This window comes from Eurosta solidaginis, chromosome 2, assembly GCF_040869045.1.
Source record: "Eurosta solidaginis isolate ZX-2024a chromosome 2, ASM4086904v1, whole genome shotgun sequence".
In the NCBI taxonomy this organism is placed as follows: domain Eukaryota; kingdom Metazoa; phylum Arthropoda; class Insecta; order Diptera; family Tephritidae; genus Eurosta; species Eurosta solidaginis.
Window position 1 is genome coordinate 289,301,445 of NC_090320.1, and position 21,077 is coordinate 289,322,521.

General features: G+C 35.9%; 2 protein-coding genes across 7 annotated transcripts in view; one reads left to right on the forward strand and one right to left on the reverse strand.

Moving 5' to 3' along the window:
• The window catches only part of LOC137241140 (tropomyosin-1-like), an 857,608-nt gene that overhangs the window by 472,530 nt on the left and 364,001 nt on the right, over positions 1–21,077 (reverse strand). For all 5 annotated transcript variants that reach the window (XM_067768425.1, XM_067768430.1, XM_067768429.1 and 2 more), the window contains exon 6: positions 18,294–18,453. The gene's annotated coding sequence lies outside the window, so the exon portion shown is untranslated. The remainder of the gene's footprint in view (positions 1–18,293; positions 18,454–21,077) is intronic.
• Positions 18,509–21,077, forward strand: part of LOC137241134 (uncharacterized) — a 34,372-nt gene continuing 31,803 nt past the window's right edge. For both annotated transcript variants that reach the window (XM_067768411.1, XM_067768412.1), the window contains exon 1: positions 18,509–18,603. In XM_067768411.1, coding sequence (XP_067624512.1) covers positions 18,581–18,603 — 23 coding nt within the window. In that variant the 5' untranslated portion in view covers positions 18,509–18,580. The remainder of the gene's footprint in view (positions 18,604–21,077) is intronic.

The following is a 21,077-nucleotide window of genomic DNA, read 5'->3' on the forward strand; positions in this document are numbered from 1 at the left end:
GGGAACAACTATCAGTTTCTTCTTGCATTGACCATCCTCACTCTCCCGTACTCGATGCAGGCAACCGGATATCAATTCTAAACTGTTCCACTGTGTCCAATATGACTTCGCAATGGGACTCTCTGCTGACATCTCCTCTCTGCTTGGTCTTTCGTTTCGTTCGAGCCCTTGCATAACATGTGACAGATCTGTATCTTCTAGCGTACACTTTCTTAGTTGTTTCTTGTCCCATTCATCCGTACACGTTATAGTCATTAGCCGGACATCTATAATATCTTCTTTAGCCTCGGCCTTTGAGCAGTGCCTGCATTCCAGACTACATGGTCTTCGTGACATTGCATCAGCATTTCCATGGGTACTACCTTTTCGATGCTCAATGGAAAAGTCATAGCTTTGTAGTCGCTCGATCCACCGTGCCAATTGTCCTTCCGGATTACGGAACTGCAGAAGCCATTTCAACGCTACGTGATCTGTCCTGACACGGAATCGCTGGCCGTAGAGGTATTTGTGAAAATGTTTAATGCACTCTACCAATGCCAACAGCTCTCTCCGCGTAACACAGTAGTTCCTCTCTGGTTTTCCAATTGAACGGCTGTAATATGCAACTACCTTCTCTTGTCCATCGACCAGTTGTGATAAAACGGCTCCTATAGCATATCCGCTCGCATCTGTATCTAGAATAAACGTTGATCCTGGAATCGGGTATGCCAACATTGGGGCAGTGCACAACCGCTCTTTCAATGTTTGGAAATCTACTTCTTGCCCCTTCTTCCATTCAAAAGCTTTATTTTTTCTTGTTAGCTCGTTGAGACTATGGGCTACGCTGGAAAAATTTGGTACAAATCGGCGGTAATATGTGCACAGCCCAAGGAAGTTTCTCAATTCATGCAGATTCTGTGGTCTTGGCCAATCCTTTACTGCCTCTATCTTTTCATTCGCTGTACAGACACCTTCTGTCGTTACTTTGTGGCCCAAATAATTTACTTCCTTTTTAAACAGCGTACACTTTTTGGGACTTAACTTCAGACCAGCGCCAGCTATTCTCTGGAAAACTTCCTCCAAGTTCTTAAGATGTTCATCAAAACTCTTTCCCAATACGATGATGTCGTCCAGGTACACCAAGCATGTTTTCCAATGTAGTCCTTTCAGTACCTGGTCCATGAGTCTCTCAAAAGTAGCTGGTGCATTACAAAGTCCAAAAGGCATCACTGTAAATTGCCAAAGACCATCACCGGCACTGAAGGCTGTTTTCTCTTTATCTTCCTCCTTCACTTCAACTTGCCAGTAGCCACTTTTCAAGTCCAGTGTGGAAAACCATTTCGTACCAGATAGCGCGTCCAGAGTGTCGTCAATTCTTGGCAACGGGTAGCTATCCTTTTTCGTAACGTCATTCAACTTCCGGTAGTCCACGCAAAACCTCATTTTTCCATCCTTCTTCTTTACAAGTACTACCGGTGAGCTCCATGGACTAGCTGATGGTTCGATGACGCCGCTGTCACTCATTCTTGTATGATTTGACTCACAACTTCCCGCTTCGCCAGTGGAACACTACGTGGAGCTTGACGGATCGGCCTCGCATCTCCAGTGTCAATTTGTTGTTTGACAACATTGGTGCGGCCTGGTTTGGAACCATCCTGGTCAAATATGTTCGCGTATTTTATGAGCAGTTGTTTTGCCTTACTCTGATAGGCTTCCTCTAGCCCATGCGTCCATGCCGTGATATCATTTGAAAGATCAGTATTTCTAGATGAACCGTGTTCCTGGAGCTGTTCAAAGTTAATAACTAATTCGGCCTCTTGGCATCTTCCCAAAATAGCTCCTTTGGTCAAATTGAATGGTGACTTGAACTCATTGAGTACTCTTACCGGAATACGTCCATCTTGTTTTGTCATAGCCAGGGTTTTTCCTACAAGTATGTTCAGTGCTGATTTATTTGCTGCTTCGACAACCCACAATTTGTTTGTCCCACAATCTCCATCAACCTTTGCCCAGATGACTGCTTCTGATTTTGGTGGTATTTGCTGACTCTCTTCCACCAGCACTCGTTTACTGCTGTAGCCTCTCTCGTAGCCGAAATTAAGTGGCACATCCATGTTCTTATATCGCATCGTCTTGCTTTGCATATCGATGTTGATGCCTTGGTTGATTAAGAAGTCCACTCCAGTTATGATTTCATCAACAATACCTGCCACTATAAAATTGTGTAGTACCGTGACGTTCCCAATTGCTACTTCACATTCTACTTCTCCAATTACCTGGGTGTCTTCTCCAGTGGCTGTACGCAATATTGCTCCTAGCAATGGTCTTATCTTCTTGTTGACTAAATCCGCTCGAATGATGGAATGAGATGCACCCGTATCTACAGTCAGTAAACGTTCCTTTCCACCCACATGTCCTCCGACAGTAAGATTGCTCGACCTTCTTCCAACTTGTGAGATAGAGATTATGGGGCATTCAATTGAGGGAGTCAGCTGTCGCCCCTTGTTGCTGACTTGCTTTAGTTTAACGATTGATTTGTCTTGGAGATTTGCTCATCTCCTTCTGCTCTGCGTTTGCGACCACCCACATTGTTGGAACTGTTAGGGTTGGTGTTACAATAACGCGCCATATGCCCTGGCTTTCCACACTTAAAGCATTTGACTGCATCATTATTCTTCTGCTGCGTACCCTTCAATGCTTCCAAAATTGCGTCTACCCAGTCTGGCTTTTCCACTTCCTCGCGATGAGCTTTGTACGCTGGCTTACTCAAAAGTGAGGCTGTTTCCTGAGTCAGTGCATGCGATACCGTTTCAGCAAACGTTAGTTTTGGATTCGCATATGTAGCCTGCTTCGTTTCCACATCTCGTATGCCATTTATGAAGCTCTGGGTTTTTACCCTTTCAGTGTATTCCACGGGTGCGTCCGCATTTGCAAGATGAGCCAATCTTTCAATATCTGAAGCAAACTCCTGCAATGTCTCATTTGCTTTTTGGTAGCGGTTTTGCAACTCAATTTGGAATATCTGTTTCCTATGCTCGCTTCCGTAACGTCTCTCTAAAGCGCTCATCAATGTTTCGTAGTGGTTCCGCTCGTACTCTGGGATGGTCTGTAAGATTTCCGCGGCAGGCCCTTTCAGTGCCACGAACAGAGCTGCAAATTTATCTTCAGCATTCCATTGGTTCACTGCTGCGGTCTTCTCAAACTGTAGCTTAAAGACCTGGAAAGGAACAGAACCGTCAAAGGATGGTGTTTTTACCTTTGGATTACTAGTTGATACTGCTGGGCCATTTAGTTGCAACTGCTCGATACGTCCTCTCAAAGCATGCACCTCGGCCTCGATTTTTTCTTCAAACTGTAAAATTTTTGTATCTTGCGCCTCCAACTTCGAGGAAATACGTCCTTCTAGCTCTTCCAGTTGAGCAGAGATCTGCGATGATATCTGTGCTGAAATTTGAGCCGACATTTCGGATATCCGTGCCTCTTGTGCTTCCATCTTCGATGTAATCTGTGTCGACATTCCTGACATACGCATTTCTTGTGCTTCAATCTTCGATGTTATTCGTGTCTCTTGGGATTTCATCTGTGATGACATATACGTTTTCTGTTCTTCTAGTTGAGATGACATATACGTTTTCTGTTCTTCTAGTTGTGATGACATGTTGGTGGATATTTGTGATGACATTTCTGTTATACGTGCCTCTTGCGCTTCCATCTTGGATGTTACTGTCGATGTTTGAGCAGTTATTGCAGCCAATATCATGTTCAAGTCTGAGCTGGTAATTGTCTGCGATGTTTCGTTTTTCTCTTCAATTTTTGTTGTTGTCTCGTCCCCATCAGGATAAAACACATACTCGTCCACATCAATTCCTTCTGCTTCCATTGCCTCTCGTAGCCGTGCCTGAAGTTCGAGTTTAACGCCGCTTGTATTCAATCCACACGGCTCTCCAACTCCTTCTTCAGTTGCTGGATCTTCAATTCACTGAACTTTGCCATGTCCAAGTTGTATTCCCAATCTTCGGAATTTACTCAACAATTCCTCTTCTGACACCAATTGTAACGAATTTGCTGCAAATCCTCTTATTTGCAATCCTCTGCTAAGTTGGAATCACTAAGCTGTTGAATAAATAACTCCAACTTTGAATAATGGAAAAATGGCCTTTATTAAAGTACTTAACAATAACACTTATACTTTGCTACTCGCTGGCTTAATAACCAAATTGATTCATAACTCAAATGAAACTCTACTATTGGCCGCCAGATCGCGTGCTTAATCACTAACTGATTGATAGCTCAACTCAAACTGAACTGAATTACAGCGCCTCTACATCTGTCGCCTTTTATACTCTTTGGTTTCCTCGTTCGCGTTTTTCTAGAATCTACTAGCATTGTCCAAGAGCTCTCAAACTTCTCAGCTATAACTAAAATTGCACAATTTTATACATCTTTTAGGCGCTTCCAGAATCTACTAGTCCAGTAGCTCTCAAACTTTTCAGATATATGCATGTGTTAGTGCATTGACTCTCCGCTGCTCGTATACGTACATGGTACATATATGTTGACGCAATTATTGTTTCGTTTATGTAGATACATAATGATTGGATTATTGATGTGAATGTTTGTAGTTTACAGTCTCGCGCGCATACATAGGCGTATAAGTAAATGCATCTGTGTGTGACATCTCTCGGCTGCCTTATATATGTGTATACATGATTTGATTATTGACGTAAATATCGCTTAGCATGGCATAGCTTAGTGATGCTAATATCCATGACAATACCTTAAATAAAGAGTTCCAATCAGAAAAGATTCGTCTGCTATTCCTATACCATCAAACTGAAGCACACTTCAAGCTTATCTTGAGCAACTTCATGCATAATGAGTACATAAAAAATATTTCGTTGTTTTATAGCTTTTAAACGGTTAAGCGTCTATTAAGTAAGTAAGTAAGTAACTAGTAGTGAACAGCCGAGGCATTGTTAAATAAAGCCCTGCTAAAAATCCAATGTAACTAGGCTCTGTTGATGCGCGCCTGTAAATATACCACACAATTTGGATAAAAAAACATGCTTTGTGGATTGCATTCCAAAAGAAATAGATATTTAGCATTGCATTCTCGAAAAAATTATATACGGCTTTGCATTTGCTACGTTATGGCAAATACGCAACCTTGATGCGTTGCAAATATGTGACATAAGTTATATATAGACCGATCTCTACGATTTTTTAGACAACATTGTAATATATGTAAGCATTGTTTGAAATTCGAAGCTTCTATCTGTTAAAATGGGGCAGAAATTACGAAAAGTGCCAAAAAGTACCCTTATATTCCCTACTTTAGGGAGTTCAGAATTTTGTGTATTTGAAGTTGGAAACGTTGCTACAGCAAATGAAAGCTACGGATCCTGTACAACTTTTTTTCGTTTAAAATTTTTGTTTGCATATTTTCTTTTGTTTTGATAGTTGTTAATTTGCTATTCAAAATTGAAAAAATAAAATACGGGTTTTTATGTTGCGTATTTGCCATGACGTAGCAAATGCATAGCCGTGTAATTTTTTGGCGTTTTGTATAAAACTACTACACTCCCCTATAGCATGCTTGAAAAATTTTTATTTAAGTGATAAAACTTACTACCTTGAATTAAAAAATATTTTTGTTGGAAGTAAATCTGAAGTATTTCTTGAAAGCGATAACTTTACAAATGTACAGCGACTTGTGGTAAGAAAAATATTTTAGATTTTTATATTGAACTCTTAAAGCAAATGCAAAAACGCTGATTTTGAGATGTGATATGCAAGTTTTATGTACAACATAATAATACCGACAAGGTATTAACAGAAACCGAAGCTTCTATAATACCGTTAATAAATAACTTTTCGTACTTGAATAAATTGTTATTTTAAGCTTGATAAAGACGTTTTAGCTGTTTGCGAAAAAGTAAGCTTTTATAGAATATAGAAATGGTATGAACGAAAAGTGTTTTGAAGAACTGCTTGGTTTTGTATATGATTTACTGAGTCTTCCACATAGTTCGGCGGACGCAGAGCGAAAATTTTTTGAATAATGTTAGCCAAAGGACTTTGTACGCAAAACCCAGGTCCTCATTACGTTTGGTCGCTGAAAAGTTATACAATGAACTATATAAAAATGTTTTTATTATACGTTTTTTTCGACGTAGCCCAGAATATATTATAAACATATATGCTTTAAGGTTTTAAATAAATACACATACATATGTGTATAACACTGAAAAATATGCCCATATGTGATAAAATCTAATTTATTATCATCACCAATAATTATCATCAATTTTAATAGAAGCACTTTTTGTTTGTTTGTAACGTCGTGTTGTTTTGTACTTTTTAAGTAGTTGATTATTACATGTTTGTATACCAATAAACGAAAACAAATTTTGGTCCTTTTTTCTACGAATTTTGGTCCCAAATGGAAACAGGCTGTGGCAGCCGTGGTTACTGCGCCAAATGCTCAGCGACAACTAAAGCCGTAGTTACCCACGAACGTACGTAGAAAAAACGTGTAAGCTGACACGACATAACTTATGAGTGTGCAATGTAAACGAAAACTCATCGACGTTCAACGCACGTACGTACGTAGCCCGGAACGTAGACCCCAAATGAATTTTGATTTTTTCCGTAAGGACGTGTCAGCTGATCGCTCTCTCACTAGACAGAGTTGCCTAGTAAACGTTTGTGCGCTAATTTTTGACCGTTTGCAGTTATTATACAAAAAGGGCTAAAGATTGTTTAAAATTTTGTTGAAATATCATAAAATTATTATATAAAATTGTAGGTTACAAATAAATGAAATAGAAATTCTTATTCAGTATTTGTTTCTGCCATTTTCACCATGAAAATTTGTAATTCCAAAAGTTGATGTTTGCATAAGCATGCATCCAAACTGGTCAATGGCAACTGTGCTTTCCTGTAAACAATACACACACAAATATGTTATGCACACATTGATTCTTACGGGCTTGAGGGTTCGGTCAAACGTGTTTCGTACGACAAACGTCCGTACGTACGGCACACGTCGGTGGGTAATTGCCGCTTAACTGCCGCTTAAATCATTTGGTAAGCAAAGAGCGCAACCTGTCTGTGGGAAGAGCGTAAAGGCGGTGACACAATGACATTTTTCATATAGATGCGTTTAACACAAGCTTATGCATTCCAATAACATCGCCACAATCAACCAAGATGTTGCGTTTGTAAATATGAAGGAACTTCAGACTTGGCAATTGAAGTTTATTACGCCTTGCCCATTCACATACAAAATTTCGCGAAGCACTGTAGTAAACATTTTCCCTATACAGCAAAAATACTTGCTAACATATTTTGTGTCGTATTCAATTGTTATATTGCAGTTTTTAATTGTCAAAAATATTAGAAAATTTACCAACCAGTGGGAAAAATAATTTCACTTGCAAAGTGTGCCAACACCCTTAGCCAAAGCAAATGTCAAATTCTTCTTCTTATGATTTGCTTGGAACAAAATTGGGGAGTTGGCTACTTTTCAATATCGGATGGCGCTAGTGTCGCTCATTCTACCATTCTCCATAAAAATACATGCAATATACTCATAATGCATAAGCTTTTGTTAAACTCATCTATAAGAAAAACTGCTTATGTGTCGGAGCTGTCACCTGTTTGTCTGATCAATTGATCTATGAAACTCCGATGTCTGCTTTAAATACTTGGGATTTAATCACAAGGCGGTTGAATGTATCAGTAACAAGTAAAGGTGTCTAAGTTCGGGTGTAACCGAACATTATATACTCAGCGTGAGCCTCAATTGTACATTTCATTTCAGATAAATTACTATTCTACATAACACGTGGCATCGCCCGTCTCCCCATTTCCTCTTACAATAAAACTTGATAAGTGAAATATCATTGATTCAAAACTATTTCTTGCTAAGTTATGGCTTATTATTCTAGTCTACGACTCTTTTAAACTAGTTTTATATCTAAGTTGCCGTGGTCTTTAACCGATCCCGTCCATTTTTACTAGAAATATTTTTTGCTATAAGGAAACTATGTGTACACAATTTCATTACGATATGTTAATATTTCTTCGAGTTATGGCTCCCGAGACATAGAAAATTGATTAGTCATAAAAGGGGCAGTGCCACACCCATTTTCAAACATTTTAGTGTTTTCCAATTTAATGTTATAATTATATTTAGAAAGTAAAATTCTATTGATACAAAGCTCTTTTTCACTAAGATATAGTTTATTATTTTCGTCTACGACCCTTTTAAAAATATTTTATATAAAAGTCGGCGTCGTCTTTAACCGATCGTCCATTTCTTCTAGAAATATTTCCTGCTATAGGGAAAATTTTTGTACCAAATTTTATCACCATCTGTGAATTTTTCTTCGAGTTATGGCTCTCGACACATAGAAAATTGATTAGTCATGAAAGGGGCGGCGCCACGTCCATTTTTTTAGTTTCAAGTTTTCCTATTTATTTTTACAAATACACTTGGGAAATGAAATACCATTGATATAAAGCTCTTTTTTGCAAAGATATAGCTTATTTTATTCGTCCACGACCCTTTTAAAAATCTTTTATATAAAAGTGGGTGTGGTCCTTAACCGATTTCGTAAATTTTTCTTCAAAGCATTTCGTATGGTAAAGTCAACCTCTCTGCCGAATTTTGTTACGATAGGTTTAACGATTTTTGATTAATAATATTTGTAAAATTGATTTTATCACAAGTGGGCGGTGCTACGCCCATTTTAAAAGAGTTTTTAAAATTTTTATCAAGGGTCTCAATATCAGTCCACACGTAAAATTTCAGCATTCTAAATGGTAATCAGGTTTTTTGTCTTTTCCAAAATGTTATACATATAAAAAGTGGGTGTGGTTATCATCCGATTTCCCTCATTTTCAACATCAATCTATTCTGAGCCCAGATAAGCTCGTGTACCAAATTTTGTAAATATATATCAATATTTAGTCAAGTTATCGACGGAAGGACATGGCTCAATCAATTTTTTTTTCTATACTGATGATTTTTATATATGGAAGTCTATATGTATCTATCTCGATTCCTTTATACCTGTACAACCAACCGTTATTCAATCAAAGTTAATATACTCTGTGTGCAAAGCACTCTGTGTATAAAAAAGCATGTAGTAGATGTGGAGGCAATCACGATTTCAGAGATTGTGTATCAAATGTATATACATAATTGTGTAAACTGTTGTGAGCTAGTCCAGAAAAAATCGATAGAGACTGATGTACAGTGTACATTGTACACCATGCTGCGTTTAGCAAGGAATGCCCAGCATATAAATGATATATTCAAGTTAAAACCAAAACTAGAAAGTAGCAATCAAATAGTACCAATTCAATTTGTCTATATCTCAATATTAATAGTATTTTAGGGAACAAAGTAGAATTGGAAAGACTGACTGAAATTAACAATCCAGCTGTAATACTGTGTACTGTAACATGTACCACAAATTTAATGACGAATGGGGAGTTGAGCATACAAATTTATAACCTAGTCAGATGTGATTCACATAGTAGGCATACTGGTGATGTTTTGGTGTATGCGGATGAATCCATCGAATATAGCATTAAGTATAATAAAGTAATGGCTAAAAATATGTGGTGTATTCTTATGATATTGAAGCATTTTAATCCAAAATGGCAAATCGGTGTGGTTTATCACTCACCGAGCACAAGCGATGCGGATTTCATAAACTACTTACGTACCGTCTTAGGTTGTACTAGTGAGCTGTCTGTTAATAACATTCTAGTAGGCGATTATAATATTAACTTAAATAATATGTCAACATATAGCATACAATTATTTGAACTTTTTAAATCATACTGTATGTATCAAACATTTGATTTTGATACTCGTATAACCGATGTTAAACAAAAATTGATTTACTTTTTTCGAATACTAAAGACATAGTGTGTGAAAAGTTAGATGATCACCAAATTTCCGATCATGAAATAATACAATTTAAGATAAAAATAAGCCCTAAATTTAGAATGAGGAGTCCTATAAAAATTACGTCATGGGAGTACTATAATATTGAATCACTTACAGATCAATTGCGTATATGTTATTTTAGCAATTTTGACAGAGTAAGTTTGGATAACAAAGTTTCTATCATTAATAACAATATTATGAGTGTTATGAAAAATCTAACTTATGAAAAAGAACTTCAATTAAAATTAATAAATAAATGGTCTCACAATGAGTTAGCCCATATGAATAAATATAAATTTGAACTGTATAAAGCTGGGCAAATTTCAGGAGAATGGGATGAGTACAGAAACATAAAAACAAAATACAAACAGCCTGTCAAAATTAAAAAAATCAAACATATGGAAAATAAAATAAATAGTAATAGTTATTATAGTAAAATGATGAGGAAACATTTGAAACAGGCAATAAGTATGGGAAAGAAAACTACATCTATCAAGAAAATAGTAATAAATGGTTTAGTTTATGATAATGAATGGAAATTTCCAACAATTTAAATTATGTAGATAGCATTCAAGACATTAGTAGTAATATAGAAGTATTTGATAGAGATGCTAACTAATGTTGTCTTTAAATTTGACCAAGTTAGCACGGATGACGTCGTAAAAATTGTCAGTAAGCTTAAAGCCAAAAGAGGTGGGAAAAATTGTTATCGGATGGTGTTGTGAAAGACGTAGTACCATATTTAGGTTTTTTCTATACTCAAATTATAAATGAAAATTTAAGCAGTGGCATATTTCCAACTATTTGGAAACCCTCGACTATACTCCCAATAGAAAGAGTTGCAAATACTTTTGAAGCAGAGGAGCTGAGACCAATAAATACTTTGGCTAAAAATTATTTAGTTCAGTATTTAGAAAATAATAAGATACTTATACCTCAACAGTCAGGATTTCGACAAAATAATTCTTGCGAAACAGCTTTAAACATGATTATAGCTGAATGGAAAGAAGAATTTAATAACAAAAAGTCGATCATTGCAGTTTTCATTGATCTCAAAAGAGCCTTTGAAACTATCGATCAGAAAATATTATTACGAAAATTATCAAGCATTTATTAAAGATATTGAGTTAGACTGGTTTGATAATTTCTTAACAAATCGTAAGCAAAAAAACAATAATTGGTTCAACATTATCGGACGAAGTTCAATCTAAGATTGGTTTAGCCCAAATTATAAATGAAAGTTTAAGCAGTGGCATATTTCCAACCAGAAAAACTACAAAGTGATTTAGATGCTCTCTATATTTGGCTGTTTGAGAACAGATTAAAAATTAATATTGAAAAATTAAATATATGGTAATCACAAGGAAGAATATAGCTCATTTTGAAACTATTAAAATAAATAATACTAAAATTGAAAAGGTGCATACGATTAAATATCTCGGCATTCAAATACATTGCAAACTAAAATTTGATGGCCATGTTGATGTTGATTATATAGCAGGTAAAATAGCTAAAAAAAATTTATTTCATTCAAAGAACCTGTAGAAACTTGAGTAGTTATTATAAAGCAAAAGTTTATAGATCCATAATTGAGCCATAACTTCATATATTCTTCTACTATTTTCTTTATATTGAAAGATTCGCAAATCGATAAACTACAAAAAATGCAGAATAACCCTTACACGTTTATAAGGAAACCAAGGTAGTAAAAATAACTTTTTTGGTTTGTATCTATTTATTTTGGTTTAGTTCAACATAAAATTTAAGAAAAAAATTTAAATTTTTATATTTATGTGTTTTTTCAAGGGGACCTATCTTAGGAATAACAATTGCAACACCACCAATTCCCCCAATCCAGTTTCAGGGCCGCTATTTTTTCTTCCAGTATACAAGTCAAACTGAAATAAATATCCCGTAGAAGTATCTGCCCTTCACCATATTTTGAATCCCCATTTTGTGGGCTCATTCTTCACATGTCTCATTATATTGTGATCTTTGAACTTAACCATATGTTCGTCTATTGCCTGGGTCTAGGTATTGGTCATAGAGCTTTGAAAAGCTCGATTGAAGTTCTTCAAAACGGGGCGTATTTTGAAAGCTCTATCATAATTTAGATTATTACCGCGGCTCTTTAGAATTGTCACTGAAATGTAAGTCTTTTCTTATTTCTTCGAAATGGCTTACAGTCATCACATTAGCAATGGAAGGAACTCCCATATCAATATCTGTAGACCAATAGTTCATTCCGAAGAAAGCTTTCGCCCTTTATTACTCATAGTAAAAGATCGGCCGTTTTGTTCAGCATAACGTATTGATTCAAGAACTATAATCTTATCAACTAAGTTTTCGAAGTCAGCAACCTTATCGAAAATGTTTACAGGAGTCAATTCCTCATCAGAAGAGCGATTGCTATCAGCAATAAGAAACCTGCCGAAGTCGTATTCTTGTTCCTCCAGAAAATTGTGGGGAAAATACGCATTTTTTCGCCCATTAAAAGATGTGCCTGGTTTTGAGTTACATCTTGCTCAACAGGGGTTGGGTAAGGTTCAATTTCAACAGCAGTCCCTCGGTATCCAGATCTTGCGCTAAAAATGTTTGGTCCTCTTCATAAGGAACAAACCATCCTCGTCGTCGCTGTTATCAGCCATCAAGACTTCTATGAATTCTTCTTCCCGTAACGAGAATTCTCTGCGTTGATTTGAAGACATTTTCGGCACCAAAATATAAGAAAATAAAAGTGAAAACCTAAAATAGTTACAAAGCATAAAATATGAATAGTTGAAATCAAAAGTATTTAATAAAGTAATAATTTTACTTACCAGTGAGTATACATCAAGTAAAAAATGATCGAGATATATTGTTTAGATAGAATTAAACAGTTTTAAATACTGATGAATTGTTAAAGAGATCTCTGCTTCTTTATCCACGAGTATTTACACACATAACGGTTTATATCCATGTTGCCAGTGTTAAAGTTTAACAAGGATTAGTAGAGTTTAAACAAAATGAAGTAAGAAGGGTTTTGGGTTGCCAATATTGCTGAAAAGGGTGAAAATTTCTCGGGGACATATATGTCCCTTATGCGTGTAAGAGATAAAGCTATGCGCTTTATATTAGGTAAACGTTTTGATACCCCCATTATATATGCTACAAGTTTGAATTGGATGAGCGTAAAACAGCAAATTTTTTTAAACAGTATGAAGTTTATATACAACATAAAAACAGGAAATTTGCCTGATATCTAAAAACAAATATTAAATTTAACTACGAGGACAGAGAAAGTATTTTAAATTACCTAATTACAAAACGGAGTTTGAAAAAATAGTATTTTTTACAAATTTACGAATTACCTGCAAATGTTAGGAATTGTGATAATAACTTATTTAAAAAAAGATTATATGCTCACGCGAAATCAATGAATATAAAATAAATATTAGGATTCGGATGGATTTGTGTTACATGTTTCAAATTCAAATTCAAATTCATGTTTCAAATTCAGATACAAATTGAAGGTCAAATTCATACGAAGTGCATATTGTTAATTAATGCAATAATATTTTTAAGTGTTGATCTAGGCTCCAAGAGTCGTAATAAATAAAATAAATAAATAAATAAACTTAGCCTTCCCTACTTGTTTTAAATTGTTTTTATTGAAGAACTTTTTTTTGATTTGAAACACAAATCCTTAACGTTTTAATTGGTATGTATTTCACAACAAGTTTTTAAATTTTCAATAAATAAAACAACTTTTTAGAATGAAATGAAATGAAACTTCAAACTGTTGTCTAACATGTAAGGAGGGCTAAGTTCGAGTGTGACCGAACATTACATACTCAGCTGCCAAATTACAGCTTGTAAGACTTTTAAATTACCTTCTTTTAAAAGTGGGCGGTGCCACGCCTATTGTCCAAAATTTTACTATTTTTCTATTCTGCGTCATAATCTAAAAGTAATTTAAAAGTTTCATCGCTTTGTCCGTCCTTTGGTAATGAATTATCGCACTTTTTCGGTTTTTCGAAATTTTCGATATCGAAAAAATGGGCGTGGTTACAGTCCCATTTCGTTCATTTTAAATGGCCATCTGAGATGAGTTCCCACGAACTTACACACCAAATTTCATTAAGATACCTCAAAATTTACTCAAGATATCGTGTTTACGGACAGACGGAAGGACGGACGGGTATGGCTAAATGAATTTCTTTTTTCGCCCAGATATATAAAAGTCTATATTTTCAGTCAAACACACAACAACAAATAAACACAAAACAACGCACCGAAACAACAAACCCACAAAGATGGTCAAACTACTAAAATACAAATGACAACTACAGATCAGAACGTAAGTCGACGCTGATGATGGCACAACTCCGAAACCGGTTTCTCTCGAAAACAAATTTGACAAGGGATGACGGAAAATCGTTCGTACATAACTATTATTTATGCCGTTGCGGGGAACCGTTATGCGAATAAAACTAATATACTCTGGGAGCTCTGAGTATAAAACGAGTCGCCGTGTGTAAATATGATAAGCAACTCCAAAAGAGAAGTTGCCCATAATTTGCATCCAATTTAATTATCGCTTTTAACGTTGTATGACAAGCCGTTTTTATTGATTTGACCAAATTAGTGGTCAAATTCGACCAAGTGAAAACCAAGCTATAGATTGTTATAACGTTGATTTAGTCATTTGCAAGGGATTTGAAGAGGTGAATTTTTCTGCAGGTTAAATGCCACTTTATTTATTTTCCAAGAAATATTTCTTTCTTTAATTTTTAAAAGGTGAAAAATATATTAAAAACAGTTTTTTTTTTGTTGTTCAAATAAATGGGTGATTAATTTGAAACCTCATAACTGAAACCTTAATTAATGTGCTTTGTTTGCTTTGTTTAAACAAATGGCAAAATCTAGAAAAATAATACCTTAAAAATAACAAAATATTTCCCAATCAACGCATAGCAAAAAAGTTTTAAGGTCAGTGACTAAAGTTGAAAGGGTTTCGGAACATTCTTTAATTTTGTTGTATCCTTCGACTGACCCCTTTCATTTTTATAACTAAATCCTTTACTGTACGAATGAATTAGGTATATTAACTTAACAAATGTAAGTCCTAGATACTAAGGCATTGAGAACCGGGAAATCTCATCCCTTCACAGCCGTCTTTACGAGTAGATGTTACACAATTTAATAATACATACCCAAATAGATCTTTAAAAATGACCGATAAGGAACTGCATTATCGTTTTTAATTATTAAACGGTTTTTTAGCTCGACTTGACGGACGGACGGCCGGCCGGCACACATTTTGGAATTAAAATTTAAGTAACTTCCCGATAAGCTACAAGCTTCAAACTTGGAATATAGTTCAGAACCCGATGACAGTTCAGTAACAAGAAAAGACCGATATGTGGCGCATGGATCGAAATACTTACAAAAATCGTCTTTGTGATCCGATTTGGATCATACATGAATAGAAAGCGACCTATGAAAAAAAATTGCCGCTAGGTGGCGCAAGGATTGAGATATCCAAAAAAGTCGTATTTGTGGTCCCAATTGGCACATATTTGGAACAAATATTACATACAGCCCTTTAGAAGAGACATCAAAATACTTTGGATTTCGAGGAGGGACAAGCGTACGTGGCGCAGAGTCGAGTAAAGTCTTTGGAAGGATTATGTATTGAGCACCTAGATTGTAACAAATTGTCAGGTAAGAGTCGTTGTAATAATGAGTCACTAAATGTGCTAAATAGAATGAGAAATAATAGGCAATTAAATAAAGACAAAAAATTTGAAAATAAAATAATAAAAAAAATTTTTTAGTTAAACGGTTTTATTGAAAACAATACTTACATGAAGTAATAACAATACTAAAAGCTAGAAAATAATTAGGTAGGTCCTAGGTATTAGTCATCACACTCCTGATCAATCTAGGGCGTTGATCAAACAATTAAATAAAAGCATTGAACGCGCCAATTTCTATTGATGGTCATAAGTAAGACCAACTGAATTAGGTTATGCTGCCTCACATTTTTAGAAATTTCACGGGCCAAATGCCCTAGATTGATGAGGAGTGTGATGACTAGTACCTAGAACCTACCAAATTATTTTCTAGCTTTTAGTATTGTTATTTCTTCATGTAAGTATTGTTTTCAATAAAACCGTTTAACTTATAAAATTTGTTTAATTATTTCATTTTTGTGTTGTTTGTGCACCAAGGAGATTTAGTTTATCTATATATTTCATCTATCCGAAATCACTCTCCGATTCTGATAAAATTTGCAGTGTCGCTTCATGGCAAACCTTTCCGTTTCCGGAAAGGGGACTGGGGAACGATATATTCGAACAAATACAATTCGCTGTTCGATTTGCCTGAAATTAGGTATTAAGGTAGCCCTTTACCTGGATTAGTATGTACGAAACTTTTTTCCGGGAATCGGACCAGGGACCGACTGGGTCTAGGAGAGGGACTGGGACTCGGACTGGAGCTCTAAGTGGAACTACGACTGGGAATAAGGGATGGAGGGAGAAAGAGATGGAGTTAGACAAAGATAAATCGGAAAAGACGGAGAGGGAGAAAGAGATGCATAGAGAGAGAAAGGCAGAGGGAGAGTGAATAAAAGGACAAGAAAAAGGGGGTAGATAGATCATAGTTAGGGCAGAACAACGTCTGCCGCGTCTGCTTATATTTATAGATAAAAGAGATGGAAATTGGTTTTTTCACTTTTAGAACTTTTTATGTTCTGCTTGCTTGGCTCATTTTCAATACATGCAAAAAAGTGTACGAATAAGATAAATTAAACCATACGTGTCTCTTAAAGGTAAATAATTTATTATTGAAGCTTATAATTGCGTTTTCAAAGCACTTTAAGGAAACCAGAGTAGCATTGTGTGTTATTGAATCATAAAAATCAATAAGTTTTAGAACAAAAATGAATACCCAGCAGAAAAAACGAACGGTGCTGAACGGGTACATATCGGATGAAGAACGGGACATTTAGTGCTCACACTTGTATCAATAGCGCTTAGGTTCGAGCTAGGTATATATATAATCTAATTGGTTCAGTCCTAGGTGGTTCTGAAATAGTCGCAAACTTTGCATTAATTAATTTAAATCCACATTGTTCAGACTTCAACGCTGTTGATACAAGTGCGGCTAACCACTCTCCTGATATGCATCCGATTATCAGCAGTTCGGAGGTAGTCATTAAGGGCCGTTTTACTATCTCCAGTTAAGCTAGATTTCATCTTCCGGATAGCTACTAGAACAAACCGTCTTTTGTGAATACAAGAAAATTGGCCAAACAGCTTACTTGTTTTATACTGTGTTAGGAAATGCACATAACAGAGACGCGAGTATGTAAAATGGAAATTGCCTCATCTTAGAAAAAAGTGACGGACTAAACCTATTGCGAAACTGTCGCTCTGCGTGATTGTCTCTCATTTTTCTGTAGGGTATATACAACGTTACCCGAACTTAGGCTACTTACTGTTTTTGTTTCTATACCTCTCATGAACATGAAACGGATATTAACTTTGGTCCGATGTTTGTAACGTTGAGAAATATAGAAGATAGACTCACCATTAAGTATACCGAATTGATCAGGGCGACGAACTGAGTTGATATAGCCATGTCCGTCTGTCCGTCCGTCCGTCTGTCTGTTTGAACGCAAACTAGTCCCTCAAATTTTGAGATATCTCAATGAAATTTGGCACAAGGATGTATTTTTGTATTATATTAGACACTTGTCGGATCCGGTAGGATTGGACCACTATAACATATATCTCCCATACAACCGACCGTTCAGAGAAGACGATTTTGGTCATTCCTGCCGCAATTTAGAAAGTATAAACGTGAAACTCGGTGATATATATTCTAATATATCATAGAAGATTTTCTGAAAAAACACTTTAATCGGAGCTATATATAGTATATATCCCATACAACCGATCGTTCAGATTGAAAGGTTTTTGGCAATTTCTCCCTTAATTTCCAATATAAAAACGTTAAACTTGGCGATATTTATTCTAATATATCATAGAAGATTTCATGAAAAAATAATTTCGATCGGAGCTATATATAATATATATCCCATACAACCGATCGTTCAGATAGAAAGATTTTTAGCCATTTCTCCCTTAATTTCCAATATAAAAACGTTAAACTTGGTGATATTTATTCTAATATATCATAGAAGATTTCATGAAAAAATAATTTCATTCGGAGCTATATATAATATATATCCCATACAACCGATCGTTCAGATAAGATGTTTTTTTGCCATTTTTTATTTTATATTTATCTTAAAAATCGTTTAGGTATGTACATCTGTTCACTATTTATTTCTTACCTTATACATCCGATTATTTGGAAATTACGAACCGGATAAGGTTGTTGTTCAGCCCCATTCATGAAGGGTATGAAGTCTTCAGCACAGCCGAAGACAGTGCCGTCCTTACTTGTTTTATTTGGAATGGTATAATGTGTTTTGTGTGTGTGTGGAATTTTCGCTGAAAAAATCGACATAAAGTTCAAGTATAAAAGGTGTGACAAATTTTAATATCACATTGTCAGTTTTATTGTCGAAGACGTAAGTGATATTTGATCCTTGTGATTTTCAAGATAATACTAAGAGGAATGCTGGAACAACAGTTTGTTATGTAAGTAACTAAATTTAATGTTATCTTTTTTCGTAAAAAAAAAATTGTATTGTAAATTAACAGATATTTTAAGATTCAAATCGATATATTAGTAAAGGACATACTGCTATATGTCCTTTTGGTTTAAATTTAGAGAAATATACGCATCCCTTTTTTTGAATTATTCCTGTATTTAAATCACATCTAGAAACAGCTAGTGGAACAGGTCAGCGAAAGCTTTACCAAAAGGACGGGGTTATTTTGTAAGAAAGGTCCTGTTTTTAAATAGGGTTCTTCAGTTTTCTTTAAACAAACGCTATGGTAACACTTTGGACTCATTAAGTCAATCCATTTCTTCGCGGACCAGCCAGTTCAACCTAACATAATCTAATTGAGCGCGATTTATAATTTGCTGTACTTACCGATAAGCTACTGGCTACATTAAATGCGCTCACACTCAAACTAGTAGCGTTTTCTTTTCTGGCTAAAGTGTTACGCTTTTTGTACGCCACGCAAGGGTTGTTGTTCTATTCTAAAAAACTGGCAACGCCTTTACGGAGTACTTCGTTGTTTTGTGAAAATTGTTGCCTGCTCGCAACGCAAAAGCGTTACACTTTCACCCTGTATAAAATGGCGGTGTGGCAATGGAACTCTGTGAAACTCTCAATTCGCTCTTAAGTTCCACACATACTCTATTAATATGAGTGAATATGGTGAGTTGAAATGTTCTTTGTATCCATATATATAAAAATCAAATTCCAAAACGTGGACCCGGGCATCCCATGGATGTGTTTATACAATATGGATATCAAATGAAAGTGCTTTAGTACAGGGTAGTTTTCATACCTATTGGTGACTAGGGTCTCGAGATATATGCCAAAACGTGGACCAGGATACGCCTAGAAGGTGTGTGTAATATGGACAGCAAATGAAAGCTGTTGATGTGTGCTTTAGTACAGAGTAATTTTTATATCGCTGGGTGACTAGGGTCTTGAGATATAGACCAAAACGTGGACCCGGATACCCCTACAATGTGTGTGTAATATGGATATCAAATTAAAGCTGTTGATGCGTACTTTAGTACAGAGTAATTTTTATATCGCTGAGTGACTAGGGTCTTGAAATATAGGCCAAAACGTGGACCCGTATACCCCTACAATGTGTGTGTAATATGGATATCAAATGAAAGCTGTTGCTGAGAGCTTTAAAGTAATTTCCATTGTCATATTCGATTTAGTCGCATCAACCTCGCAAAACTGACAAATAAGCATGCGAAGCCGAAATAAACACATGAATTAATAATACCCACATAATTTTAAAAATATGTACTTCCTATTCGATTTGCCTGAAATTTGGTCTATTAATTTGCCTGTATTAGTATTTACGATCCTTTTTTCCAGGAACTAGACCACAGACGGACTGGAACTGGGATTAGGACTAGGACTGGTGCTTGGAATAGGACTGGAACAAAATACATACCACCCTCTATGACTGGCAATAAGGGATGAAGAAGAATGAGAAGAACTTGAGAGAAGAGAAAAGAGGGAAGGAGTAGGAGACTGAGAAAGAGCTATCTCTTTCTGAGACGAAATAGAGATAGATGAATCGAAAAAAAGGGAGGGAGGAGTGAGTAAAAGGATTAAGAAAAATATAAGGGGGATGCAGAATTAGACGGAAAACGCTTATTAAGATGTATGCAGATAGACCAATTTTAGGGCAGAACAACGTCTGCCGCCAGGGCTGACTCTTGAATTTGTTTGTACGATATGGGTATCAAACTAAAGGTGATAATGAGTATTTTAAAAGGGAGTGGGCCTTAGTTCTATAGGTGGACGCCTTTTCGAGATATCGGCATAAAGGTGGACCAGGAGTGACTCTATAATATGTTTGTACGATATGTGTATCAAATTAAAGGTGTTAATGAGTATTTTAAAAGGGAGTGGGCCTTAGTTCTATAAGTGGACGCCTTTTCGAGATATCGGCATAAAGGTGGACCAGGGGTGACTCTATAATATGTTTGTACGATATGTGTATCAAATTAAAGGTGTTAATGAGTACTTTAAAAGGGAGTGGGCCTTAGTTCTATAGGTGGACGCCTTTTCGAGATATCGGCATAAAGGTGGACCAGGGGTGACTCTAGAATTTGTTTGTACGATATGGGTATCAAACGAAAGGTGATAATGAGTATTTTAAAAGGGAGAGGACCTTAGTTCTATAGGTGGACGCCTTTTCCAGATTTCGCCATAAAGGTGGACCAGGGGTGACTCTATAATATGTTTGTACGATATATGCAAGGGTGGGCATGAGCTTAGCACCTGCTAACCGGCCACATACGTATACAACGAGCGAACGAAAAATGACTACTTCGTCAAAATCAACGACCAAACACATTTAGTTTGCTTTCGACGTCCGTACAATAAGGAGGTGTAGGACGCAATATTACCACAGAGGACGGTCGAAAAATACGTACATATGATTGAAAAATTTTCAATGTT